General features: G+C 38.0%; 1 protein-coding gene across 1 annotated transcript in view; it reads left to right on the plus strand.

Moving 5' to 3' along the window:
* Positions 1–26,055, plus strand: part of ME1 (malic enzyme 1) — a gene marked incomplete at its 5' end in the record, with an annotated part of 192,052 nt that overhangs the window by 130,020 nt on the left and 35,977 nt on the right. Inside the window, one exon of the mRNA XM_082855428.1 lies at positions 17,840–17,949. Within this exon, the coding sequence (XP_082711554.1) occupies positions 17,840–17,949 (110 nt within the window). The remainder of the gene's footprint in view (positions 1–17,839; positions 17,950–26,055) is intronic.

Consider the following 26,055-nt stretch of genomic DNA (forward strand, 5'->3'; position numbering starts at 1 on the left):
GTGGAAAAGAATTTAAAAATCCAGAGATAGACCCATGTGCAGATGGTTAATTGATTCTAGATAAAGTAGCAAAGTAATTCAGTGGGGATAGGATAGTCCTTTCAAGAAATAGTCTTGGAACAATTAGATATCCATAAGGAAAAAAACGAATCTCAACCCTTATCTCATACTTACCCCACACAAATGAATTCAAAGTGGGTCATAGACCTAAATGTAAAGCTAAAGCTATAAAACTTTTAAAAGAAAATATAGGAGAAAATCTTGGTGCCTTTGGGTTTGGCAAATATTTCTTATAGAAAGTACAAGTCATAAAAAGGTTTTAAATTGAACTGAAAATTGAAACTGATGCTCTTCAAAAGATGCTGTTCAGGAAATGACAAAGCAAGCCACAGATTGGGGAAAAGAGTTATAATACATGCATCTGATGAATGCCTTCTATCCAGAATATATTAAAAAAACAAAAATCAAAGCTCTTACAGCTCAAGATAAAGAACTCAATTTTTAAAGCTGACCTAAAGATTTGAAACAAGACTTCGCAATGATCATTAAGCACACGTAAGCTCCGTAGTCATCAGGGAAATGCAAATTAAAATCAAGTGAGGTGCCGTTACATACCCATTAGATGGCTAGAGTTTAAAAGTCTGATGACAACAAGTGTTGGTGAGCATTTCCAACAACTGACACTCTTATACATTGTTGGTGGGAGTGTAAAATGGCAGAACCACTGTGGAAAACTGTTCAGCAGTTACATTTTTTTATATACCTATCATACTACCAAGGAATTCCATTCCCTGGTATTTTCAAAGGAGAAATGAAAACTTTAAACTATTCATGGCAGCTTTATTTGTAAGATCCCCAAACTGCAATCAACCCAAATGTCCAGATGTCATCATATACCCAGATTGTGGTATAGCCGTGTAATGGAATAGTATGAAGGAATAAAAGGAACTAACTATCGATTTATGTAATAGCGTGGATAAATCTCCCAAAATCAAGCTGAGCAACAGAAACCAAATACGAAAGATTTCTTGTATATTATTCCACGTATATGAAATCTGGAAAAGACAAAACTAATCTATAGCCATAGAAAGTAGATCAGTGGTTGGCTGGCGCCATTGTTGGGCTGAGGATTGATTAGAATGGGCTACAAGAGAGCTTTTTGGAATGTTTGAATATTCCATATCTTACTTGTAGAGATGGTTTGATGGGTGTACAGTTATCAAAACGAATCAAATTTTATAACTAAAATGGGTGCTTTTATCCTATGTCATTAAAGTTGATCTTAAAGAAAGCAAGGCACAGAAAAAGTCTTAGTCTGACATAAAACTGTTACAGTGCCTCATTTACTGAGGTGACTTTGTAGATGTTGTTATTTATTCTTCCGTATGTAGATTTTCCAGCCACTTTCAGTATTTTTCTCCTTTCTAAAGAATGTTCTACCTTTCGGCAGTTTCACTGCATAGTAGAAAACCTAAAGGAGTGTGAAAAACAAGAAGAATGCAACATTTGAATTGGTCAGTTAAGGCTGTTTCAGTGAGGAGGGTGTTGAAACTGTTGGTTTATTATAAAAGGTTATCAAATAGCATGTATCTGTGTTACTGTTCTCCAGATATTCCACAGTGGGTTATTAATGGTGAAGTGGAACACATATATACAGTATTTATGTGTGTATTTTAAAAGAACGAAGTTACGAGAAACTGATTCAGTATTCTCTTGACTTCATCATCAGTCTACTGTTGCTCAGAAGTAAGAATGGAATTCTAATACTCTTACGCCTGTGAACTGTAATTATCTTTCTTCAGCGTATTTATGTTTCTTGCACATCTATGAAAAACGGGTGTGTCGAAATACTCCTATCTGGACAATGCAAAATTTATATATCTTGCCATGTATGCCTACCTCATTAGTAGTCATAGTTTTATTCAGAAATCTCTTATGAGAGAGCCTACAACTGTTCTCCATCTGGACTGCACCGAGAGCAAAATTATCAGGTTTTTATTTCCTCACTTTCCACTGATCAGATTGGTGAAAGTCAGACTTTTGCAAAACCTGAATACTTTGCATAGTAATAGGTGGTTTGTGTGGTTAATGACCTCTGTTGAGTATATTTTTTCAATTCTTTTTATTGATTCAGAACTGCAAAAGGAGTTCTCAGAAAGGTAGTGGAAAAACTGAGAATTTGACCCAAAAGAGTCAGTTTATGAAGAGGCAGAACTCAAATGCAGGTAGTTAGATTCTAATGCCATGAGAGAATTAGCTTCACTTGAAGTGTTGTTTTTCAGTAAGTACTGTTTCAGGCACAGAAATACTTTGCCTTGGTTTGTATTTCTCAGTGATACCAGAATAAAATCATTAGTTTACAAATGATAAGTTATCATACTTCCATATACTCTTGTCCAAAATCAGATTTTGGAAATATGTCAGTTTGGCAGAGAAAGAGTTGCATTCTTGAAAACTTAGACTGAAATATGTGTACTTGTTAATTCAAAAAAGAGTCAGAATCATTTAAAAGTGATTTAATGCAAAAGGAAGTCAAAACAATTCTTCGAACTATGTCAGGTTTTGTTCCTAAGAATTGTTCAGAATTAAGTAGGGACTCTGCAATAGAATTCTAATTTTAGTGTATTAGATTAAATCACTTCAACTAATTATTGAGCCATTTTAAGGGGAAAAGAAGGCATTGACATACAGGTAAATGTACCCATACAGGTGCCAATAGAAACAATCTTAAAGCAGTTTGGGCTTCAAAGACCTTCAGGACCAATGGAACATAGGATGAACTTAGTTCATGGGGTCCCCAGTATGTGGGAAGAAAAGAGCTTATTAATAAAGCAGGGAACATGATATTTTTGGCATTTTTATTGGTATTAGGCAATAATACTTCGGTAAGAAATACTATTAATATGGAAATGTAAATAGTCCTAACTTCAGGACACATTACTGGTAGGTGGGTTCTGATTATGGAAAATGGTTAGTGTTCAAACTTTGACATTAGTCCAGACGATTGAGCCAGAGAGGCCCGATTTGTAATTTACATTGGATTTGTGCCTTCAGCTATTTCCAAACGTAGAGTTCTCAGATTTTTCTTGAATAATATACATAGATTTCTCTTATTCAGTGGCCTAAGAATGGATATCTCTTTCAAAGTTTTTATTTTAAGTAGTGGTACATGCAAAGTCCTTTTTCATTTTTACAACGATTTTGAGGTTTCACTATAAAGTAGCGTGATTGATTTTTTTTTTCTTTAAAAGTTAGATGCGGATGAGTGTTCTCTCTTTCTAGGTAATACCCTGGAACTCTGTACAGTGATTACAGCCGATGTTCATAGTACTTTTGGAATGCCTCTTTGAATATTGTATTTAGAACCTATAGCAATTCTTTTAAATATCACAATGATGGCATTTAAAGAAAAATCCTTTGAGACCGATAGTGATTCTTGAGAACAGTCAGAACGAGAATATTGATCCAAGTCAGTATTTGGATGTAGTTCTTGTTCTCCAAATATTTCTTCAGATTTTTGTTTTTTTACTGCTAGTTAAGAAAGAGGGAAGAAAATTACCTACAAGATAGAACTAAGTAACAAAACTGATTTTAAAGTCACTTTGAAAGTCGTTGAGCAGTTTGCAGCATCATTGGACAAATAAATAGTCTTAAAGTGGACACTCTAAAGGATAGTATTCATATTCACTTGAATATATAAATTGTGACAAATGTCTCTGGAAATATTCTGTATTTTATAGTCTGAAATAAGAAGATATTTTCCTACATCAAAAAAGTCTCCTGGTATCATAAGTGGCTGTCATAGTTGGGGTTCCTGGCTTTTCTCTGAGGTGACAATACTCACTAGTGTCTGCTCCTGTAATCCGGTCTCCAAGGACCTTTCTAGCATGAAAGTTTTATGGCTCTGATAATCTGCAGCAAAATCACATACAATTCTCTCTGCAGCTCAAAACCTGATCCCTAGTGTTTTGTGGAAGTTGTTGGCTTTTAAAAATAAACAGTTTGATCTAGTCTAAATTGGGAAGGAGTCACAGACAGATTTAGTGATTCAAACTGCAGAGGTAAATGACATGATTGAGGTTGGGGATAAGGTATTTACTGGAACATGCATTTGAGGAGACTTTTAATTCTCTATAGTAAGTTTGCAGATGGAGTTTATAAAAGCATTTTCTGAATTTCTGCATCCTTTATGTGAAGGCTTTCTGGGCAAGGGACATGGTGCAGAGTAGAAATGGAGGATCAAAACACACATGACATGTTGAAACAGAGATCCGTCCATTAGAGCCAAAGCTGCCCTTAAGATTTGAGCCTGTACTGGTGCTGCCTCAACTCATAGACACCAGGATGCAACCTTCCCCCTGCCATAAACCCACCTCCTGGCACTCCATCTTTGCAGTCCATCACGTGGCCTCTGGACATAATTCTTAGAAAGCCTTACTTCATATTTTTGTTATACTTGGTCTCCCGTTATAATGTAAAAATAACATCTCATTTGTCTAATTCCATATACCGTTTCTCATACTTCCTGCCTTTTCATACTTTATGTTTTGTATTTCCTCTCCCCTAAACCAAACTGCCAACATGCCCTTCCCTCTCAAAACTTCCCACTCTGCCTTTGGAAACCTGTTCCTTAATAAAGCCTCCCTAACTTCCTCACTGGATGGTCCCTTTACCTTCTTGCTTTCCTAAAACATGGCTCTCATTTAAGACCTCCACTGTTCCTGCGGTTCTTTCAAAGAGTGATGCTTGTTGGTCCACACAGTGTTTCAGGGTTGGGAGGTGAGATCAGTGCCTTCTCCCCTCTGTCCTTTCAGACTATTAGTCCTTCATCCTTTTTTAAAAAATATTTATTTATTTATTTATGGCTGTGTTGGGTCTTCGTTGCTGCGCGCAGGCTTTCTCTAGTTGCGGCGAGCGGGGGCTACTCTTCGTTGCGGTGCATGGGCTTCTCATTGCGGTGACTTGTCTTTGTTGCGGAGCACGGGCTGTAGGCCCGTGGGCTTCAGTAGCTGTGGCGCAGGGGCTCAGTAGTTGTGGCTCGTGGGCTCTATAGTGCAGGCTCAGTAGTTGTGGCGCACGGGCCTAGTTGCTCCACGGCATGTGGGCCTGTGGCTTCCGGACCAGGGCTCGTGCCTGTGTCCCCTGCATTGGCAGGTGCATTCTTAACCACTGCACCACGAGGGAAGCCCAGTCCTTCATCCTTATGTAAGCCCCTCACCCTGGCATCTTTGGTGTTTATGCCAATTAGGTTTATCTTATCTCTATCTTCTCCCAGTTTCCTAACTGCCCTCCTCTAATTCTTACCTGTTTTCAAAGCCTTGCTCTCAACCTACTTTCATTTCCGTGTGGATGATGTGTTTTGTTGGCCTTTCTTATTGTTAGGATCTTCATTTCTAGTGGCCTTTGGCCCATACCACTTTAGACACGCACTCACGGCTGCCTCATGGGCCTTATCTTCACAGGCAGCTGCTCAAACTCTGACATACTGAAGTCACACACTTTAATGTCTCACGACAGCTTCCTCTGCTTGCGTGTCGCTGAGGTCGCTCCAGAGCGGCACTCATGATCTTCCTGACCAAACCACCAGCGTCTTCTCCAGAGATGTCCTTTTTTTTTTTTTTTTTTTTTTTTTTTAATATACTCCATCCTCTACCAAGTGGCCCAAGCTAGAAACTTGGAATTCATCCTTGATTTCTTCTCTCTCATCATCTACTCCTCTTCTCGAATCCGCCCACTTCTCCCTGTCCGCATTCTCATTCCAGGTGCAGGCCTGGGGTTTTGCGGCAGCCTCCTAAGGAGACTTCCTGCATTTGGTCCTCCCCATCTCTAATCCATTCTTTACCCTGACCACACAGAGTTAGTCTACAATGCAAAGTGATCATGTCACACTCCTGTTTAATATCCTATTTTTAGGATCAGATACAGACCCCTCAACACAGGTTAGACGGCCTGCATAATCTTGCCCTACTTACCTCTCTAGCCTTAATTCTTGTCTCTTCCCCTTCAAACCCTGTGATTCAATCATATTTAATTTATTTCAGTTCTTGAAATATGCCAGAATAAATATGATTCATTGAACCCTGGGCCTTTGAGCATGTTCCCTGTTTCTCACAAATTCTTTCCCTTTCTCTTAACTTGACAAACTCCTACTCATCCTTCAGGCTTTAGGTTCCTCTAGAAAGCCTTTGTTAATTCTCTTAATTCTGGGTAGGTGCCCCTGCTCTGTTTTGGAATCCTGAACTTCCTGTTACAGCACTTACCACACTGCATTATAATCTCCTACTTACTGTGTCCGCCCCAAACCTACAAACTCTGTGAGGGCCGGAATGTGTCAACAGCACCGAGAACAATTCCTGACCTCTAGTAGGTGCTCAGTATATTATTTGTTAAATGAATAAATAAGGGAAGAAAGGAAGAATACGGTTTCTTTTTGAGAATGGGGGAGATAAATTTATAAGAGCTCTCATTACACAAGACCTGCTTTAAAATAGGATGAAAAAATTTTTTACTGTGTAAACTGCTTTCAGTGGGGAAGTAAACACAAGCAAGGAGACTAACTAGGAGACCGCAGTACTATTGCAGTGATGTGGTCCAAAGAGCCTGAACTTGAATTGAGGCACTTGGAATAGAAAGCTTAACAATTACTGTGAAAGGTGTAATCATTAAAAGGCATAACAGAACTTGACCACTAGGGTGTAAGGTAGGAGACAAAATAGAAATTGATTACAGTATTTTGGCATTGGTGGAAATAGGAAGAGTTTGGATAATAAGTTTTGTAAGGAAAAAAGTTCAGAATTTCTAGGAGTTTTATATTCACATACAAAATTAAAATCAATAGAGAAAAGATTTCACTGATTTTGGAGGCAAGAAGTAATTTTTAAATGTTTTCTTAGTAAATATACTAAATAGAAATTTTAGTTATAAATGCAGTTTCAGAATTCGTTGAATTTTAAGGAACTTAAATTTTAACAAACCTGCTGTCTTTTTTGAGAAGTAGGTGACAACCTAAGAAAATGGTGTCATTTTGTTTACGTTTCATTGTTTGTCCTTGGTGTAAAAAAGTTGTGAATTTTTTGATACTATAAATACTTCTGATACTATAAATAACTGAGTAAGAATGGTTAACAATATATTAAAATATTATCTTATTAACATGTATTTCTCATTTAAAAAAATTCATAATATAATATGTCTCCACATCTTTCTTACTATCCTTTTGGCTACATGGAGTTGGAGTTTCTTTGAAAGATTAGCAACAGAGATTATAGATTTAGAAGTTATTCATTTAAAGATGATTACTGAATCCCTAAGAATAGGTGAACTTGATAAGGGAAGATTATAGGAGGAAAAGAAGGAAAGAAAGGATGATTACTGCTGAATGTTTATAATTTCCAGTGTCACAGGGAATAATTAAGAGGTGTCAGCAAAATATAACAGAAAGAATGATAAGAGAAATGAAAGGTATACCTAAGTGTTAGAAAATAATAACAGAAGTAAAGTTGTAGGAACTGGATTACAGTGGGTTAACAAATGAGTGAACACATTTCTGTTCTTAATTCTTACCCACAAGGAAGAATTAAACTTGAGTGGTTCTTGGCCAAAGAGAACTTCAGTCAACTTCAAATTCCTTATCCTGGCATTCAAGACTATTCATAATCTGAAATTCAGCGGCCAATGTTGATCTTCTAAAGTTCCTCAAACTATTGTCCTCAGGGTCCTCCAGCACAAACTCTGAGACCTCTGTGGTTTTTTTCCCCACCTCACTCTTTTCCCCATTGGAATCCTACCAAGGGCCCTGTTTAAGCCTCAACCTAATTCATGTTGTCTTCCCCAAATCCTATAGTGATCTCTTTGTGTACCGCTGGTTTTGCTTTTAATTTGAACCTTCTGTAAATTTTCTGCTTGTATCTTTTGTCTTCCCAATGAGACTGTAAGCATTTTAAGGGCAAGATCCGTGTTTCCTATTTACTGCTCAATTTGCTCAGTTACATTTTTAAAAGTGAGTAATACGTTATCGCTAAGGTACCCATCAGAGGTAAAATGCTCTGGATCTTGAATGCTGCATAGTGCCATGTATGTAATAAATACTAAAAAAAAATGTCATTAAATCAAAATGTGTTTGGTCGACCTGGTTACAGTGAATTCTTGATAGTTTATAATCAAAGAAAGACTAATGTTTTCACCAACATCTGTCCATATACTTTCTGTTATAAAAATACCTTGTATACGGAATACATACAAATGCTGTCTTGGTAGTTTTATGATAAAATTATAACTCCCTTATTTTATCATTACAGTCCTTTTCTTTCTAAACATACTGTTCCCTTCACTGATGGCAACATTGGTGCTCTGTGGAAGCCAGTATATAAAGTTGTTAAAACCATGGACCCTGTGGTTCAGTCCAGGTCCTACAACTTATTAGCAGTATGAACTCAACCATGGCCCTAATCTCTCTGAGCTCCAGTTCCTTCATGCATAAAATGGGTAATAACTACCTTCCTCCCTGGGCTGCTGAGAGTTAAAGGAGGGAATCCCTATAAATGTGGAGCACTGTGCCTGGCCCTTAGTAGGTGCCGTCACTGTAATTAGGGTTTTGTCTAATTTAACAATGCCACAAGAGAAAGTTCTCTGCAGTTTTTACATGTTAATTTTATGGGTGGTATTTCTGTTAACTTCTAAAACCATTTACACCCACTATTTTATGTGATATTTTGATCATAAAATAGTAGGTTCTTTTCATAGTCATGTAGAGTCCAATTGGCCAACGTCCTTGTGATCCACTGCTTATAATTTCATAGCGACAAGGCTGGTTCAATCTGGAACAAAATATCCCTTCCATGGCTTTCTTTTATTATATGATGCAAGATGCTTGTATCACAAAATGAATTCAGGGTGCCTCTCCCTATATCTTTAGGACTCAAATCAGAGTTAATTACCAAGTAGAGAAAATTCATGAAATGAAAACTGATAGGCAGTATTCTCCAGGGGCTGATTCTAAAATATCCTTTTGTAAGTGATGAGGTATCTTGTGCACCCTTTTACTACCTATGCCTATTCCCAGACTTCACTTAGAAAACATTATAAATTCATAGCCTGACCACGTTGTATCCTAAACACTGAAGGCAAGCCATATTGTGAGGATTTCATTTTAACCACAGAGAAATTGTAACCAGCCCCAAACCACAGGACCAAGTAAGTAGTAGGTCCAGGAATAGAACTGAGAAGGCTCTGATTCCTCCTCACATCCTGTAACCACAAGGTTCTGCTGCTTTGGTACATAATAACAGATCATCTGGTGCTGCTGGACCACAGTACATGACACATCAGGAGCAAACCATAGGACCCTGTCTGAAAACACGCAGCCTTTACTTTCTAAAGGGCTGCTTAGAAGCCAGAGAGGTGGGGAAGGAGCCATGATGAGCACCAGATGATCGTTGACTGATACTTGTGTTTGGGGTAAGCAGTTGCCACCACAGAGTTTGCCTCTCTGCTAAGGTTGTTTAAACAAAAACAAGGTAATGATTTATAGCCATGGGGATGCCTTTACCCGTTCGTAATATTTGAGTTGTTTTTAATCAAGATAGCTAAAGAGTGTCCTAGAATGGCATCGTGTCTATGAGAAGCGTAGACATTTTATGTTCCTTTCAAGAACTGGCCCACTCCCCATTTTACTTTAAAAGTTTTGCTTCTTTGCCTCTAGTTGATTTCCAGAGCACTGACATGGTTGTGTTGAAGTACTTGTCCTGCTGTATTGTTGCTGTGCGGGGAAGAAATTTGCCAGCCTCCTCACTGTGTCGTGCCGGAAGTATAGCTTACTTATCCTTATTATTTTATATGGATACAAATTACTTGTATTTACTTATATTTTGTTTTGTTATATCACAGATGTTCTTTTTTTTCTGGGATTATTTCCTTTCTCTCTGAAATACACCCATTAGTAAAAGTCCTTTAGTAAAAGTCTTGGCTTTTATTTATCTAAAGGCGGCTTTGTTTCAACCGTACTCTTGAAGAATAGCTTTGCTAGATATACGATTCTTGAATGAGATTTATTTTCTCTTAGGCTTTGGAGGGTATTATTTCACTGTTTATGGCTTCTATTGTTACTATTAAGTAATAGAAAATATCTAGTGATTATGGAGTACTTAGTGCCAATCTTTACACATTGAACATTGGCACTTATCGCTTCATTTAATCCTGATAATATACTTATGATAATATGCCATTGTTATTCTTATTTATTCTGAGGGAGAAACAGAGGCACAGTGACAGAATTTCATCCCACGAACTCTGACTCCAGAGCCCATGTTTGTTTTGTTTTGTTTTTTAATTGAGGTGTAGTTGACATATCACATTATTTTAGTTTCAGGGGTACAACATAATGATTCAGTATTTGTGTACATTGCAAAATGATCACCACAGTAAGTCTAGTTAACATCCATCACCATACATAGTTACAAAAAAGTTTTTATCTTTCAAGGTTTACTCTCTTAGCAACTTTCAAATATGTAATACAATATTATTAACTATAGTCATCATGCTGTACATTACATTCCCAGGACTTATTTACTTTACACCGTGACGTTTGTAGCCTTTGATCACCTTCACCCATTTCCCCACCCCCACCCCCTTCTCTGGCAGCCACCAAAAAGTTCTCTGTGTCTATGAACTTTTTTTTTCTTCTTGTTTGTTTGTTTTTAGATTCCATATATACGTGAGAGCATACGGTATTTGTCTTTCTCTGTCTTACTTATTTCACTTAGCATAATGCCCTCAAGGTCCTTCCATGTTGTTATACGTGGCAAGATCTCATTTATTTTTTATGCCCAAATAATATTCCATTGTGTATATATGCCATATTTTCTTTATCCATTCATCCATTGATGGACACTTAGGTTGTTTCCATTTCTTGGCTATTGTAAATAATGCTGCAGTGAACATGGGGGTGCAGATATTTTTTTGAATTAATATTTGCATTTTCTTCAAAGAAATACCCAGAAGAGGAGTTGCTGGATCATACAGTAGTTCTATTTTTAATTTTTTTTGAGGAACCTCCATACTGGTTTCCATAGTGGCTGCACCAATTTACATTCCCACCAACAGTGCATGAGGGTTCCTTTTTTTCCACATCGTTGCCAACACTTGTTATTTTTTGATAAGATTCACTCTAACAGATATGAGGTCTCATTGTGGTCTTGATTTGCATTTCTGTTGATTAGCGATGATTAGTGATGTTGAGCATCTTTTCATGTACCTATTGGTCATCTGTATGTCTTCTTTGAAAAATGTCTGTTCAGATCTGCCCATTTTTTAATTGGAGGGTTTTGGTTTTTTACTGTTGAGTAGAGTCTATGTTTTTAAACTGCTAACACAGCCAAGCAAATACTTAAAAAAGAAGAATGAGAGATAAATAATATTACTAAATATTAAAGTCACTTAAAAACTATAGTAGTTAAAATAGAGGCATTTTTCAGTGGATAGAGAGATTAGTAGATTAATCATTACTATTATAGGCTATCATTACCGAGCAGTACCAACATGCTGTGCCTGTTTTCTCATCTATAAGATGAGAATAATAATAGTGCCTGCCTCATAGAGTGGTTGTGAAGAATAAGTGAGTGTACACACACACACACACACACACACACACACACACACACACGTGTACACACACATATTATTAAAGGTTAGAAGATATTTGTTGTCGTTAGCCATAGTAGAATAAAAGAGAAAAGCACAGAAAACTGACTCTACTATGTATGAGAATATAGTATCTGATTACAGGTGATGAGGGGAAAAGATGGGCTATTAAGTAGATGGTGCTGGCAGAGTTGAGTGAATTATATAGACGTCAGACATCTTTATCTATATTTAAAAAAAATCTACATCTAAACAGTGAAAAATAATACCAGCTGTAGAGGTTAATCATTTTCTATATCCATGATATCACTAAAGGAAATTTTTGATTAATAGTTAAACGTGTGTGGAGAAGATTGTAATAAGCATGCCGTCAAGGGCAGAAGCTATAAGTAAGAAGATGGAAAGATCTGACTACATAAAAATTTAGAACTCCTTCTGTAAAAGCAAACAGGAATGCTGTGTAAATGATTAATGACACAGTATGCTAGAGTAGGGAGGCCACATGCACCATATATAACAGGAAGTTAATATTCTTAATATGTGAAGAACTCTTATGAAATAATAAAGAAAAGACCGTAAAAATAGAAAAACAAACCAAAGACCATATAATCTTCCAGGAAGAATTACAAATGACCAATGGACATAGAAAAAGATGCTGAGGTTCATGAGTAATCAAAACAAAAAGAAACAAAAATTCAGGAAACAGTCTTCACCTTGAATTTTACAGTGATTTAAAAAGATAGACCTTCAGGGACATAATAATAATATGTAAATAACTGCAATGGAAGAAAAACAGGTGATTTACAAAGTATTTTGTTGGATCAGAAGAAAGAGACCTCATCTACATTGTGATATCAGAATGTGGTAGTGTGAGACCGTCTTTGAAGTATAGGCATAATATTAACAAGAAGTGAAAAGTGAGGGAAAGTTTGTCCGCCTCTCTTTTGAGAGGTTTGGCAGTAGGTGGAAAGAGAGATAAGTAACCATAGCTTTGGCTTTGTCATGGTCAAGAGACATGGTTTTAAAATCAGGGAGTCCTGAGGCTCCTTGGAGACAGGAAGGAACCAGTAGAGAAGGAGAAATTGAAGCTGTTAGTGTAGAGAGGTAGAGTTGAGGCAGTAAGGTCTGTAGAGAGATTAGAAACAAGGAAGCAAGAATACATCTCGGCAGTGGAAGAAGAAAAGAAGTGAAAGCACACACATTTTTAAATGTGGGGGAGCTGAGCAAGTGAAGATTGTTCACTCTGCATGGCATTCATCTGAAGTAGTGGCTGGTAAGAGATGGAATGCCTGTGGGACAAGGGGAGTGAAAAATGGTTTGCAGAAGCTGCTCTGGGATCATGCTATGGACGAGTAAGCAATAGAAAACAAATATTGCAGGACTTGATTGAGGTCCTAGCTGAGACTCCATAGCGTGGACTCGTGTGCTGTGTAAGTGGAATGAGGGAGAGCAAGGGGCCAGGGGCTGCTAGTGTTGCTGAAAACTCGGCGTCTGTGCACCAGTGGCGAATCGAATCTCAGAGACAGAGTTTTGGGTGAAGGAGGAAAGAATAGCTTTCTTGCTTTGCCAGTCAAAGGGGGACACAGAGGGCTCATGACCCTCAAAAACTATGTGTCCCAACCTAGGAGGATTTGGTGAGGAGTTTTACAGCAGTGGTTCAAGAGCTGGGTTGCTGATAAGGATCAGAGTGTGTGCAGGTCCTGCACTCCTTTAATCTGGTCTCCTGTCGTCTCTTGATGAGCTTCTCTGGTTCCTTTCATCTGGCCTCAGGTGGTCTTCTCTGGAATGCAGGATGCTAACATCTTCCGTTTGTTGGGGGTTTTAGTTCTGTAAAGAGTTTAAAGATACTGTTATGTGTATGCCTTGAGGTGGAACCAGGACCTGCCCCAAGGCTGCACTGTTGCTTCTTGACTGCTCCTCTCCTGTCTCTGCCTGCCCGCCCTTCCCTGATTAGCATCTGTTGACCTTGCTCTTTGGAACTCAGGGAAGTTCATGGAGGCTGACGGCTATCCCGTACAAGAATAGGGAGGACAGAATCAGGGGACAGAAAGTTCTTCTATGCCCAGAAGCCCCACAGAGTCCTGCTCCGTTTCACTAGGGGGATGGCCAGTGCATGGCTGGAGTAACTGTCTTCAGCATACAGAGGCGAAGCTAGGAAGAATGAACTCAGAGGAAAGGAAGGACCAAATGAAGAGTGGGTAGTGTGCTGGGGAAGGAGTTGGTGGAAGAGAGGGAAGACAGGACTAGGGGCAGAGAAGGAGAGTGTTAGAGAATCTAAGATATTGGCAGTAGAACTTTTAGACCATTAACTTCTTATTCATATTTTATTAGTCTTTTTGCTCATACGGGAATTTTCTAATGCTGCTTGTTTGAATTAAAATATTACTTCTTTTAAAGGCCTAAAGGACTACTATAGAAAGTCTTCTGAACAAATAATTAACATTTCCAAAATGACTCTGATAGAAAAGAAAAGAGGAAAGTATACGGGAAAGAATTTTAAAGTGCTGGTGGAAAACATAGCAGTTTCTTAGGAATTTGTTTTCTTAGGTAACTGTAGAAAATATTTTCAAAGGAGGGGCAAATAAATATGAATAAAAATTATAAGAATAACTGTGATTTACATGATTTAAATTCCTGTTTGTATTTGGGAATTCAACCAAAAGAGAAAAATGTGTTAACGTCTTATAGCACTAAATGAGTTTTTTGAAAAATCTTGGTTTGCCTAGGCTAACCTTTTTACCTCTGTTAATAGAAACTATTGATATTGAAAACGTCTATAACCTACTTAGTGCCAACTCTTTAAAAAGTAACATGAAACGAACTTGATTTTGTTTCTTGCTAAATAAAAGAGAAATTCTAGAATAAAAGTCATGTCTATTTAAATAATAGAAAGATTATACTTTTTTTGAACTAGTATGAAAAACGCAAAACACTAGAACTTCTGGAATTTGGGCAAATAAAGGGAAATACCTACTCTGATGCAGCTCATTCAAAGCAACTGATAGTCATAGTATTCGGCAGTACAGATTATTAACCGAACCAATTATTCTTATTGAATGAAATAAATTTTTGCTTACATATTATATTCACTTGATCTTCTCTCTACTGAAGTAGTACTGTCTGAAAGAGTTTTAAGTCTCTCAGGAAGCTTTGGCTCTAGTTGATGAGACATCTACATGCTAGTAGTTTTAGACCCCTCGTAACCGGTATAGAAAATATTTGCCGATTCAAGAGTGACGGTGATTTGCAATGGCAGTGCATTAATAAAGACATGGGAAGGAGACGGACATGGCGTGTTTGAGAGAGGAGAGAAGTGGTTCAGTGGGGAAGGGACTTACCCTGCAATATAGGGAGAGAGAAGGTAATTGAAAAGATAAAATGTGATTATAGATCCTTGAGTTTAAGGAATTTGAGCGTCATCATCAGAGCAATCCACTCTGTGAATTTTGAGCAAGGGAGTAGCTGGCGGAAGTTATTGTTTTACAAAACTTTGGTGGCTCTATGTCATATGTTCGAGGGAGACAAGGAGAAGCAGAGACCAGTAGACTTTTTGCAGTCCTAGCAGGAGCGAGACTAATTTCTTTGGCTGTGATAATATTTAAATAGTTGAAATGATAGAAAATGGTAATTAACTGAATATGGTGGGTTAAAAAGGAAATAGTAAAATAATAGCTTCAGTCTTTGGGTCTCTGAGACATGGAAATATATGCTTCCATCATAGAAAAAAAATTGTTGGAGTTGAGAGTCAAGAGCCTACTTGACTTTGGAAATGTTCTGTGAAGATGATTGAGTTTCAATAAGCAATTTAGGTTGGAAATACAGAATAGATAATCTATAAGAAGGTGTTGGTTTAAGTCTTGAGGAGACAGACTTCACCACGAAGAGGTAGGGCCATCATAAATGTTAAAAAACCAAACCCATGCTTAGCAGCTTTCTGTTAACTGTTGGTTTGCAACAAAACATAACCCCTAAAGACTAGTCAGTCTTTTCACTAGTTTATTATTCTGATTAAATTTTACAAAACTTTTCTGTTATAGAGCTCCTTATTTTTAGTTTTAGAACTCAGCGTTGTTCAAAGGTATATACTTAAAGGTATATGTAATAACCTACAGGATAACAGAAAGGAATCGATCATAAACTTAAAGCTTAGCTTAAACGTCAGGCTCTACCACATCATCAGGCAGACTTGAGTGCAGATCTCCCCTCCCCAGTTTACCTGGTGCCCAAGGCTATCCTCATCTATAAAATTGCACCATGAGATTAAATGAGGAAATGTCTATAAATTACATTCATCCAACAAATATTTGCTGAGCACTTACGGGTATTATGGAAATGTAATGAGTTTAATTTTGGACTTTTCAACTTGAGGTACGTTCAAGTGAAATTATCCAGCTGGTCATGAGATTTACAGGTCTGGAATTCACAGGAGTAGAGTAGAAACATACCTTTGGGAGTCACTGTATATAATTGGTGATTAAAAGTATGAGTAGGATTGAGATTCTGTCAGGACGGACGGACGCGCACACACACACACATACACCATGTAGTAGACCAAGGACAGAGTCATGGGAAACACCAATGTTTAAGTGCTAAGAACTCCCTAAGGGAGAAAGAAGAAGAAATGATCAGTAGTTTAGGAGAAGGCACAGAAAAGCGTGATATCACAGAAGCCTAGGGAATAGAGCTTCAAGGGAAAAAGGTAAACAGAATTAGTGGCAATGCAGCAAAGAGCCCTGGTAAGTTAGGGATGGGAAACAGTGTTTCTTGGATTTTTAGTTCGGAAACATTCTAATTTTAGAGCAGCAATTTTAGCAGAGTCGTGAGGACAGAAGGTAAATGACAGGGGATGGAGAAATAATGTCAACTGTAAACTAATATTTCATATACCTTCAATGGAAAGGATAGGAAAACCATGGGGTGGAGAAGGAACTTCTTCCCTCTGATGAGAAGCTCCAAGTCAGTTATCAAAAAAGAGGAAGGAACTTGTCCAGAAGAAGGAGTTGTAAATAGGAGAGAGGGAGCTAATTAAGGAGGAAGTGTTGGGAACGCGGGCAGCAGCGGCGAGTTACCTTAAACAGGAAGAGGAACGCCTTGTTGACTGATGCCTGCAGGGTAGCGCTAAAGGTAGAGATGGGAGATGGGAGATGCGGTGGGAGGAGAATAGTTGAGGGAGCTCACACATTATGCCCTCACTATGCCAGGAAGTAGGAGACAGGTGAAGAGGTCAGGATTTAAAAGGATTGGCGAAGATTAGGAATAGCCTTTGGGTGCAATAGCAGTGGAAGCTGACCAAAGACAAAGAAAAGGAATCATAAGTATGGCAGCAGTGGGAGTCTAGCCGAGGTTGGAGACCATACATCGCTAAATCACCTGGCAAGGATGGCCATGGCTATGAGGCTTTCTCTGGCAACTCTCAGATACTTGGGGTATCAATGGTGTTCATTTCCCTTGTCTTGGATGTACAGGCCGTAGATGATCATAAGAATAAAGGGTCAAACCAGTAAGTTAATTTCAGGAATAAAAATCTGTGCTGTATACTTCAAAGCTCAAAGCTTTTCAGTGTTTGGTTATGGCTATAGAACAAACACCAGAATCCTAGGCTAGAATGTTTAAGGTTTCCAACATAAAATTCTGACCGTGTCTCTCACTACACCCCTACATGCACCGAACACGACATTTCAGCCAAATGGGGCTTCTTGCTAATTTTTGAATGATTTTTTTTCTCTCCTAACTTTCACTTCAGTTACTTTGCTTCTGCTGTTTACTCAGCTTGTAGAACCTTACATCTCTACTTTTGAAATCATGACGTGATTAAAACTCAGTTCATTTGTTACCTGGTTTGTAACCCCAGTCAGGAGTGATATGTGGCTTCTCAACATCTGTTATCCCTTGTTTGTACCACTTTCATATTACTTTTCATGCACTTTTCATTTATTTCAAAATAATTTCTACTAACTTTTAAATTCCTTGACTGCAGGGTACCATATTTTTGTCATCTTTGTAGTATTTCACAGTGCCAACGCAATGCTTTTTCCTGTAGTAAGCATGTAGTAAATATTTACTGAACAGACATTGTATTATATATTTATACTAAGTAGCAAGATAGGACCTTTAAAAGAAAATAATGTTTTGCCTTTTCTATAGTCTAATTTTTAAATGTTATTTCATTAACCTCTTCTAATGTGAATATTTTGTCCCATAGGTATGGCATGAATTGCCTTATTCAGTTTGAAGATTTTGCCAATATAAATGCATTTCGGCTCCTGAAAAAGTATCAGAACCAGTACTGCACATTCAATGATGATATTCAAGGTAATCAGATTTTCACTGCATGTAGATCAAGACCAACATGTCCTGATATTAGTTTGTAATTTTATAATGATTCAAATTCAGTAAATTTGCACTGGATACCGGTTAAATGCCAGGGATCATGCTTGATGATTTCACACGTTATTTCTCATTTAATTTTACGTATTTGAGAAAAGTACTCTGTGACTTCAGAATGTACCATATTACGTGTGAGCTAGAGAACAGGTGCCCTAAAATCTGATAACCCCCCAGTGATTATGGCTAAACAAGGAATAAAATGTATGAAAATATATTATTCATTGTTTAAAGTGAAGACTGGATATTTTTCTCTCTTCAGCCTTCATCTCCGTCAGTTTTCTGAGCTTAGAGATCAGTCACAGTTTCTGAGCTTTACCCCAGCAGAAGCTGCCTTTGTATACAGTGTGTGCCGCGGTTTCCTGTTTGTCTTTGCCTGATTGTAGATGCTTGGCTACCAGCTTTTGTCTAAGTTACTTATTCTGTTTCTCACTAAGCCTTTTTTTGCAACTCTCTCTAGATCCACCCCCCCCTGCACCAACCCACCTCCCCAAATCCGAAACCTTCCAATGAGAATCTTACTCTTCCTGTTTCATGAAGGGCAGGTAGAATAAAAGCGCAGGCAGAGATCCAAAGGAGGAAGACCATAGTAAGTTCTGGCAACCTGAAAGAAGATCACAAATGGCTTCCATTCCACTCATCGCAGTGAACATTTTTCAGGGTTGACCTTACTTGGATTCTCAGCAGCATTTAACATTGTAGACCCCACTGTCTTCCTTGAAATACTCTCTTCCGTCAACTTCCGTGTCACATGCCCCTGCTGACTTGCTTCCTACCTCTTTGAATTTTCACCCTTTTTTTTTTCCAGGTTCATCCCTCTCTGACTAGCTATTAAATGCCAGAACACTGCAACACTCAGTCCCAGGCCCTTTTCTCTTTGTTCTATTATATCTTAGGTATATACTGCAAGGCCACCCATCCCACTAGCAGATTTATATATTCAGCCCAGACTTCTTTGAATTCCGGGTCCATATACCCATCTGGTTATTTAAAATTTCCTCTGGGATGTCTCAAAGTTATCTCATACTCAACCTCCCCACCATCAAACTCTTATTTCCCCACCAACCTCAGCCTTCTTCGTGTGTTCTCCTTCTCCGTGAATTCCTGATGTCTCTCTCTTCTTCATCTCTCCCTGCCAAATACACTCCATCACTCATCCTCCTGATTTTCTGTTGTAAAAGTCTGTCTCTTCCACAGATTCCTCTCCATTAACCTAAGGTAAGTTACCTTAGGTTTACCTCTCCTAAATAATGGGCATTTTCTAAGAAATCCGTCCACATTTACTGTTGCTTCCCCTTCTTATGTGTTCTCTCCATAGTATGACTGCAGTTTGCCAGATGTAGACATAGGAGCTGAGAATTTTGTGACAAGCCAAAGTTTTCTTTTTGCCGTAGATATCTAGTCATATCATCCGTTCCATAAAATACTTGAATGGTTTTCCATTGCACTTAAGATGAAAGGTGAAAGTCATAAATATGGTCCAAAATGCATGGTCTGGTCCCTACCTGTCTCTCCAACCTCATTTTTTTTTTTTGCCATTCTAGCCATCACCGTCTTTTTCAGGTCCAAACATAAGCCAGACTTCTTCCTGTCACAGGGTCTATTCAAATGCTGATTCATCCTCCTAGAATACTCTTCCCTCCCCTCTTCAAATCTCTTCTCAATCATGACATTCCTCAGGAGAATCTTCTGGATCCTTGTGCTAAGTCAAATCTACCTATCATAGGCTTGCATAGCCCTACTTATTTTTCCTTTGTTGAACTTATCACAGAAACAGTTCTATCTATTTATGTAATTAAAAAAATTAATATCTCCCTCCCCACTAAACTTTAAGCTCTGTGAAGGACAAGAATATGTCTGTTTTGTTCATCACATTGTCATTAATACAGTGCCCAGCCCATAGAAGGTACTTAATGTTAATGAAATGAATGACTGTAACACGTCCAAAACAGGAGTTAGCAAACTACAGCCTATGGGCCAAATCCAGCCCACTGTCTGTTTTTGTAAAGTTTTCTTGCCACACAGCCATGCCCATTTGTTTATGTATTATTTATGATTGCTTTTGTAAGTCTGGGGCAGACATCATGTGACCGCAAACCCTAAAATACTTACTATCTGGCCATGTACAGAAAGAGTTTGGCAACCTCTGGTCTAAAAAGAATTGGTGAGGGTCGAACTAAGGAATTAGGTTGGCTAAGGTAGGCGTGCATTTTGGAGAGAACCCTTTCACTGTTTTCAGTGTAGAGACCAGATTCATTGGGAGCAAACCTAAAGGCTGTTGCTGTAGTCCAAGTGCATGGTGATGGTGCCTGGTTCTGGGAAAATGCCAGTCAAGACTAAAAAATAGATGAGTAGCTGTTGATGATGAGGGTGAGGAAATGGCCAAGGATAGAGCCTAGGTGTTTGCCTTGAAGAACTGGTAGAATGGGAAAGCAGTAACTAAGAATGAGAAAATGAGAGGCATTATAACATATAGATGTTAAGAACTCTGGGGTCAGACTGACTCGCTTTGCTCCTTCTTCATTGGCTGTGGACTTTGATCAATTGACTTCACCTCTCTGAGTTTTAATTTCTCATCTATGGCAGGAAGTTATATAATAGCTTCTATTTTTTCCTTTGGAAATGAGAGGATTAGAAGTTTGATGAGGGTAAAGGGAATTTGAAAGAACTGCTGTAGAGAACTAGAGAGCCATCTGACCATGAAACACAAAAGGATTCAGTAGTGGTGCTGAGGGTCCACTGAAGTTGAAAAGCACAAACATACCATGACCCCAGGCTGAGCAGCTTGAGTGCAAGAGCTTAGGAGTAGGCAAGGCCAGGATGGTCAGTTGGGTTTATCTATGCTGGGTATTTTATGTATTTGTGCAGAGAAAGGACAACGGGATAAGAGTTAAGGTTAAAGTATGACCATAGCACTAAGCTGGATAGAAAAGGAAGTGAAGATATAAGGATGAGTGGATAGGGCCAAAGGGCTAGATTCCCATGAAATTAAACAATAGGTATAATGGGGATAATTGAGTAAAGAACTGGAAAGGTAGGAGATTGCGACCATGATGAGTGAGGTATTCTAATGTAGTTCTTCCAAGAAGGATTAGTTCTGAGAGATGAACCAAGATGAAACTTAGGAGGAATGTAGCCAAAGTGGAGTAAGATGAATGCCATTGGAAATGAGGTGGTGAAAGAAAAGCTTACATGTAAAATGAGGATGATAATATTTCTCTCGCAGAGTTTATATTGTGGACAAAATAGTTATTTGTGAGAATACTATCAACTGAAATATACTTTATAATTTTTAAAATTGACTATGCTTAAGTTCTTTAGTATAACATAGCTATGTGAATATAGTGTATTTAAAGATAAGGAGTCTCTTTTTACGTTTTGAGGCACACTAACGGAATTGGTCCACTCTTTCTTTTCCTAAAATCCTTTGTGATGTTAATTACATTATTACTTTATTGCCATCTTCATGACAAAGATCCTTATGTTATTTCAACTTCATTTTCTTCTTTTTGTATTCATTTTTTTGAGTGTTTATTTATAAGAATTTCAGATTTCAGAAAGGAAATGAAGACAGTCTAATTTTAATGTGCTAGAACCCTAACTTGAAGATATAATATATAATGATAGAGTGCCTCTGATGCTACAGACATAGGCTTTGTAGATCAGTGTCTGTAAGTCACTTATCAGTTCATTTTGTAGTAGTCTCTAAAGTAGCCACCAGTGAACTGTTGAACGAAACTGTCCTGTCCTTTCTTTAATAGTCTATATCTTTTGATTTTGTGGGTCTCACAGAAATGTCTGTATAGACGTTAAAGACCGGTATTGCACGGTTTTGAATCATTTTACAGAATAAATAGGTATCAGAGTTCAGTTTAGGGAAAAGAACGCTAAATCCAAATCATCAAACAAAATGAGCAATTAGGAATTAGGGTCAGCATTTCTGTCAACTGTGGCCAAGAATTTAGGGGTCAAGGCTTGGGCTGCATCAGCATTAAAGTCAGGAGCACAGGAAATCTGAGGCAGATGCCAGGCCAAGCCAAGAGCACTGCATGTGGAGCTGCCCTGAGAATCCACAGCGGAACATTTCCCCCAGCAGATCACCCCTATGGAGCCTTAAATAACTAGTTTTCACCTCAGCTAATCTGCCTAAAGTATAATCTGCACACACACAGTCTACATATTTCCACATTTTAGGGTCCTACTGCCTTAGCCAACAGAAAGTTACGTTTGAGAAAAATGGGTCTAATCTCTGACTAGACAAAACTTGTGGCAAGTTATTGGGGTTCTGACTAGAAATGACCAAACTGTTTTGTGCTTTCTCCATACCAAAATAGTGTCCTTAGTGACACATCTTCCCCATATGTTTCTATTTTACCTTTTTAACCTTATGTTTTTACTATTTTGCCCATAGATGTCATACTTTCCTCACCGTGGGCATAGAAATTGCATTCTAGTGCCAACAAAAATAATTACATAACTATTACAGCCTTACCATGTAAATAAATGCTTTTACACTGGGCCTTTGGGGGAACTTTCTTTCTTTCTTTCTTTTTTTTTTTTAACAGATGTGTTATTTAAATTTATTAGCATTTTATGAAAAGTATTTGATTTTTAAAAATACTTAAATTCTACTATATTAATGATCTAAAATAATCTTAAATGATAGAGATTTTAGTTCAAAATTTATTTAGACCTTAATGCATTCTAATTATAAATTATTGCTAACTAGAAGAAGTGTGCAAATTAGCTATTAAGAAATGGAAATTACGGGACTTCCCTGGCGGTCCAGTGGTTAAGACTTCACCTTCCAATGCAGGGGGTGCGGGTTTGATCCCACATGCCTCGCGACCAAAAACCCAAAACATAAAACAGAAGCAATATTGTAACAAATGCAATAAAGACTTTAAAAATGGTCCACATAAAAAAAAAAAGAATTTTAAGAAAAAGAAAGAAAACAGAAATGGAGATTTAATAATATAATCTGGAGACCATCAGAATTCAACAAATTCAGATCAAAAGAATAAGGTCTCATCCTTTGGTCTTTAAAATCGGCTGCAGGGCTTCCCTGGTGGTGCAGTGGTTGAGAGTCCGCCTGCCGATGCAGGGGACACGGCTTCGTGCCCCGGTCCGGGAGGATCCCACATGCCGAAGAGCGGCTGGGCCCATGAGCCATGGCCGCTGAGCCTGCGCGTCCGGAGCCTGTGCTCCGCAGTGGGAGAGGCCACAACAGTGAGAGGCCCGCGTACCGCAAAAAAAAAAAAAAAAAAAAAAAATCAGCTGCAAAAAGAGATTTTTCTTCCCATAATACCCTCTCTGGAATAGCTATTCTCTAACTTGACATTCTAAGTAATTTACATAGAAATTTTTGCCATAATGAACTAGCTTGTTAGGATTTTTAAAAATAAGGTAAATGTAGCCTAATCTTATACCAAATGCCTTGATAATTGAAAAGATCAAAGTCAGACATGGTAGAACAGACATTTCACAAATGAAGGAATACCATTGGCCTGAAAACATGTTTTAAAGTTTAACCACACCAAGTTTTAAAAAGCGTATTAAACAGCAGATGACAAACTCATTTTCTGTATCAAGCCGGCAAAGATTTTTATTGTAATCCCAACTGTTAATGATGCTTTAGGAAAATGAACACTCTTGTACATTGATGTTGGGAATATAAATTGGTACAACTCTTGGGGTGGCAATACATGTCACAGATCTTAATATTATGCAGATCTTTGATCCAAGAATTCTGTTTTTAGAAATTTATCCTCTGCAGACGAAGGTGTGCAAAACAAATATACAGGGATATTTAGCTAGTTAGTTTAAATATTTGTTTATTTTCAAAATGAGATGTAATTGACATATAACACTGTATTAATTTTAGGTGTACAGCTTAATGGTTTGATACACGTATGTATTGCTAAATGATCACCACAATAAGTTAACATCTGTCACCACACATAGTTACAAATTCTTTTTTTCTTGTGATAAGAACTTTGAAGATCTACTCTTGTGCCAACTTTCAATGTACAATATAGTATTATTAACTTAGTCACCATGATGTACATTACACCCCCAGAACTTATTTATCTTCTAACTGGAAGTCTGTGCCTTTTGATTCCCTGTACCCATTTTGTACAACTGCCACCAGTCTGTTCCCTGTATCTGTGTGTTTGTTTTTTGTTTTAGATTCCACATATAAGGGAGATAGAGTATTTGTCTTTCACTGTCTGACTTGTTTCACTTAGCATAATGCCCTCACGGTTCATCCCTGTTGTCACAAAAGATAGAATTTCTTACCTTTTAGTGGTTGAATAATATTCATATATATATATCTACTTCACATTTTCTTTACCCATTCATTTGTCATTGGACACTTGGGTTGGTTCCACGTCTTGGCAATTGTAAATAATGCTACAGTGAACATAGGGGTGCATGTATCTTTTCAAGACGGTGATTTTGTTTCCTGCAGAGAAATACGCAGAAGTGGAATTGCTGGGTCACATAGTAATTCTAGTTTTAATTTTTTGAGGAACCTCCATAATGTTTTCAGAAAACACATAGGGGCTGCACCAATTTACATTCCCACCAACAGTGCACCAGGGTTCTTTTTTTTCTACATCCTTGACAACATGTGTTATTTTTTGTCTTTTTTTTTTTAATACCAGAAATTAAGTTTATTCAGGAAGAGCAGAGGAATTGCAATTTGGGAAATGCATCCTGTAGCAAATTACAGGAGGGTCCCTTGTCTTTTTGATAATAGCCATTCAAACAGGTGTGCGGTAATACCCCATTCTGGTTTTGAATGGCATTCCCCCGATGGTTAGTGAGGTCTTGCCCATTTGTATGTCTTCTCTGGAAAAATGTCTATTCAGATAAAGATATTTATTGTGATGTTATGTTTAATGGCAAAAATCAGAAAGCCTCTAAATACCCAAAGATACAGGTTTGGTTAAATAAGTTATCACAGGTTCATCCTATAGGATATTACGACTATACAAAATAATATTTTAAAATATATTATTGATATGGTAAGATAGTCACAGAATATTTTTAGGTGATAAAAATATGTTAAATAAGTATGTTAAAATAATAAGCATGGCATGAGATTTTTTAAAATTAATTTTTATTGGAATATAGTTGATTAACAATGTGGGGTTAGTTTCAGATGTACAGCAAAATGAATCAGTTATACATATACATATATCCACTCTTTTTTAGATTCTATTCCCATGAAATATTTTTCTGTAAAGTTTTCTTGAATTTGCATATATCAGGTAGAGAAAGAACTTGTAAGAATGCACATCAGAATGTTGAAAACTACAGTACCTAGACAATGGGATTATAGGTGACATATTTATTATTATATTATTTATTATTCCTGCCAGTGTCAACTTTCTCCCAGTATTTTTCAAGCCAAGTAGGGAAAGAATAAACTTTCATTTAGTCTTTCTTATTTTGAGTATGGTACCATTGCACCCATTATCCCTGGAACCTTACAATTATGTCTGGTGCCTTACAGTCCGGAGACCCTCTTTAGAAAATAAACCTCTAGGGGCTTCCCTGGTGGCGCAGTGGTTGAGAGTCCGCCTGCCGATGCAGGGGACACGGGTTTGTGCCGCGGTCCGGGAAGATCCCACATGCCGCGGAGCGGCTGGGCCCGTGCGCCATGGCCGCTGAGCCTGCGCGTCCAGAGCCTGTGCTCTGCAACCGGAGAGGCCACAACAGTGAGTGGCCCGCGTACTGCGCGTCCAGAGCCTGTGCTCTGCAACCGGAGAGGCCACAACAGTGAGTGGCCCGCGTACTGCAAAAAAAAAAAAAAAAGAAAAGAAACCTCTAGTTTCTTTCTAAACCTCCAGGGTGTGGGAGAGTCAACTGTGTGCCGACAGGAGAGGGAAGTGGATCTGGGTTCAGACAACTTCTTAACAGATTTTTGAGCAGCTTCCTGTGTGTATCCTCCCCTTTATCCCCACTTCCAGAGGTACTTGGTGCCTCCTACACTCAGGCCCTCAGGACCCGGGTAGGTACCCTGGA

Source organism: Leucopleurus acutus (assembly GCF_964270905.1).
Source record: "Leucopleurus acutus genome assembly, chromosome: 15".
Taxonomy (NCBI): domain Eukaryota; kingdom Metazoa; phylum Chordata; class Mammalia; order Artiodactyla; family Delphinidae; genus Leucopleurus; species Leucopleurus acutus.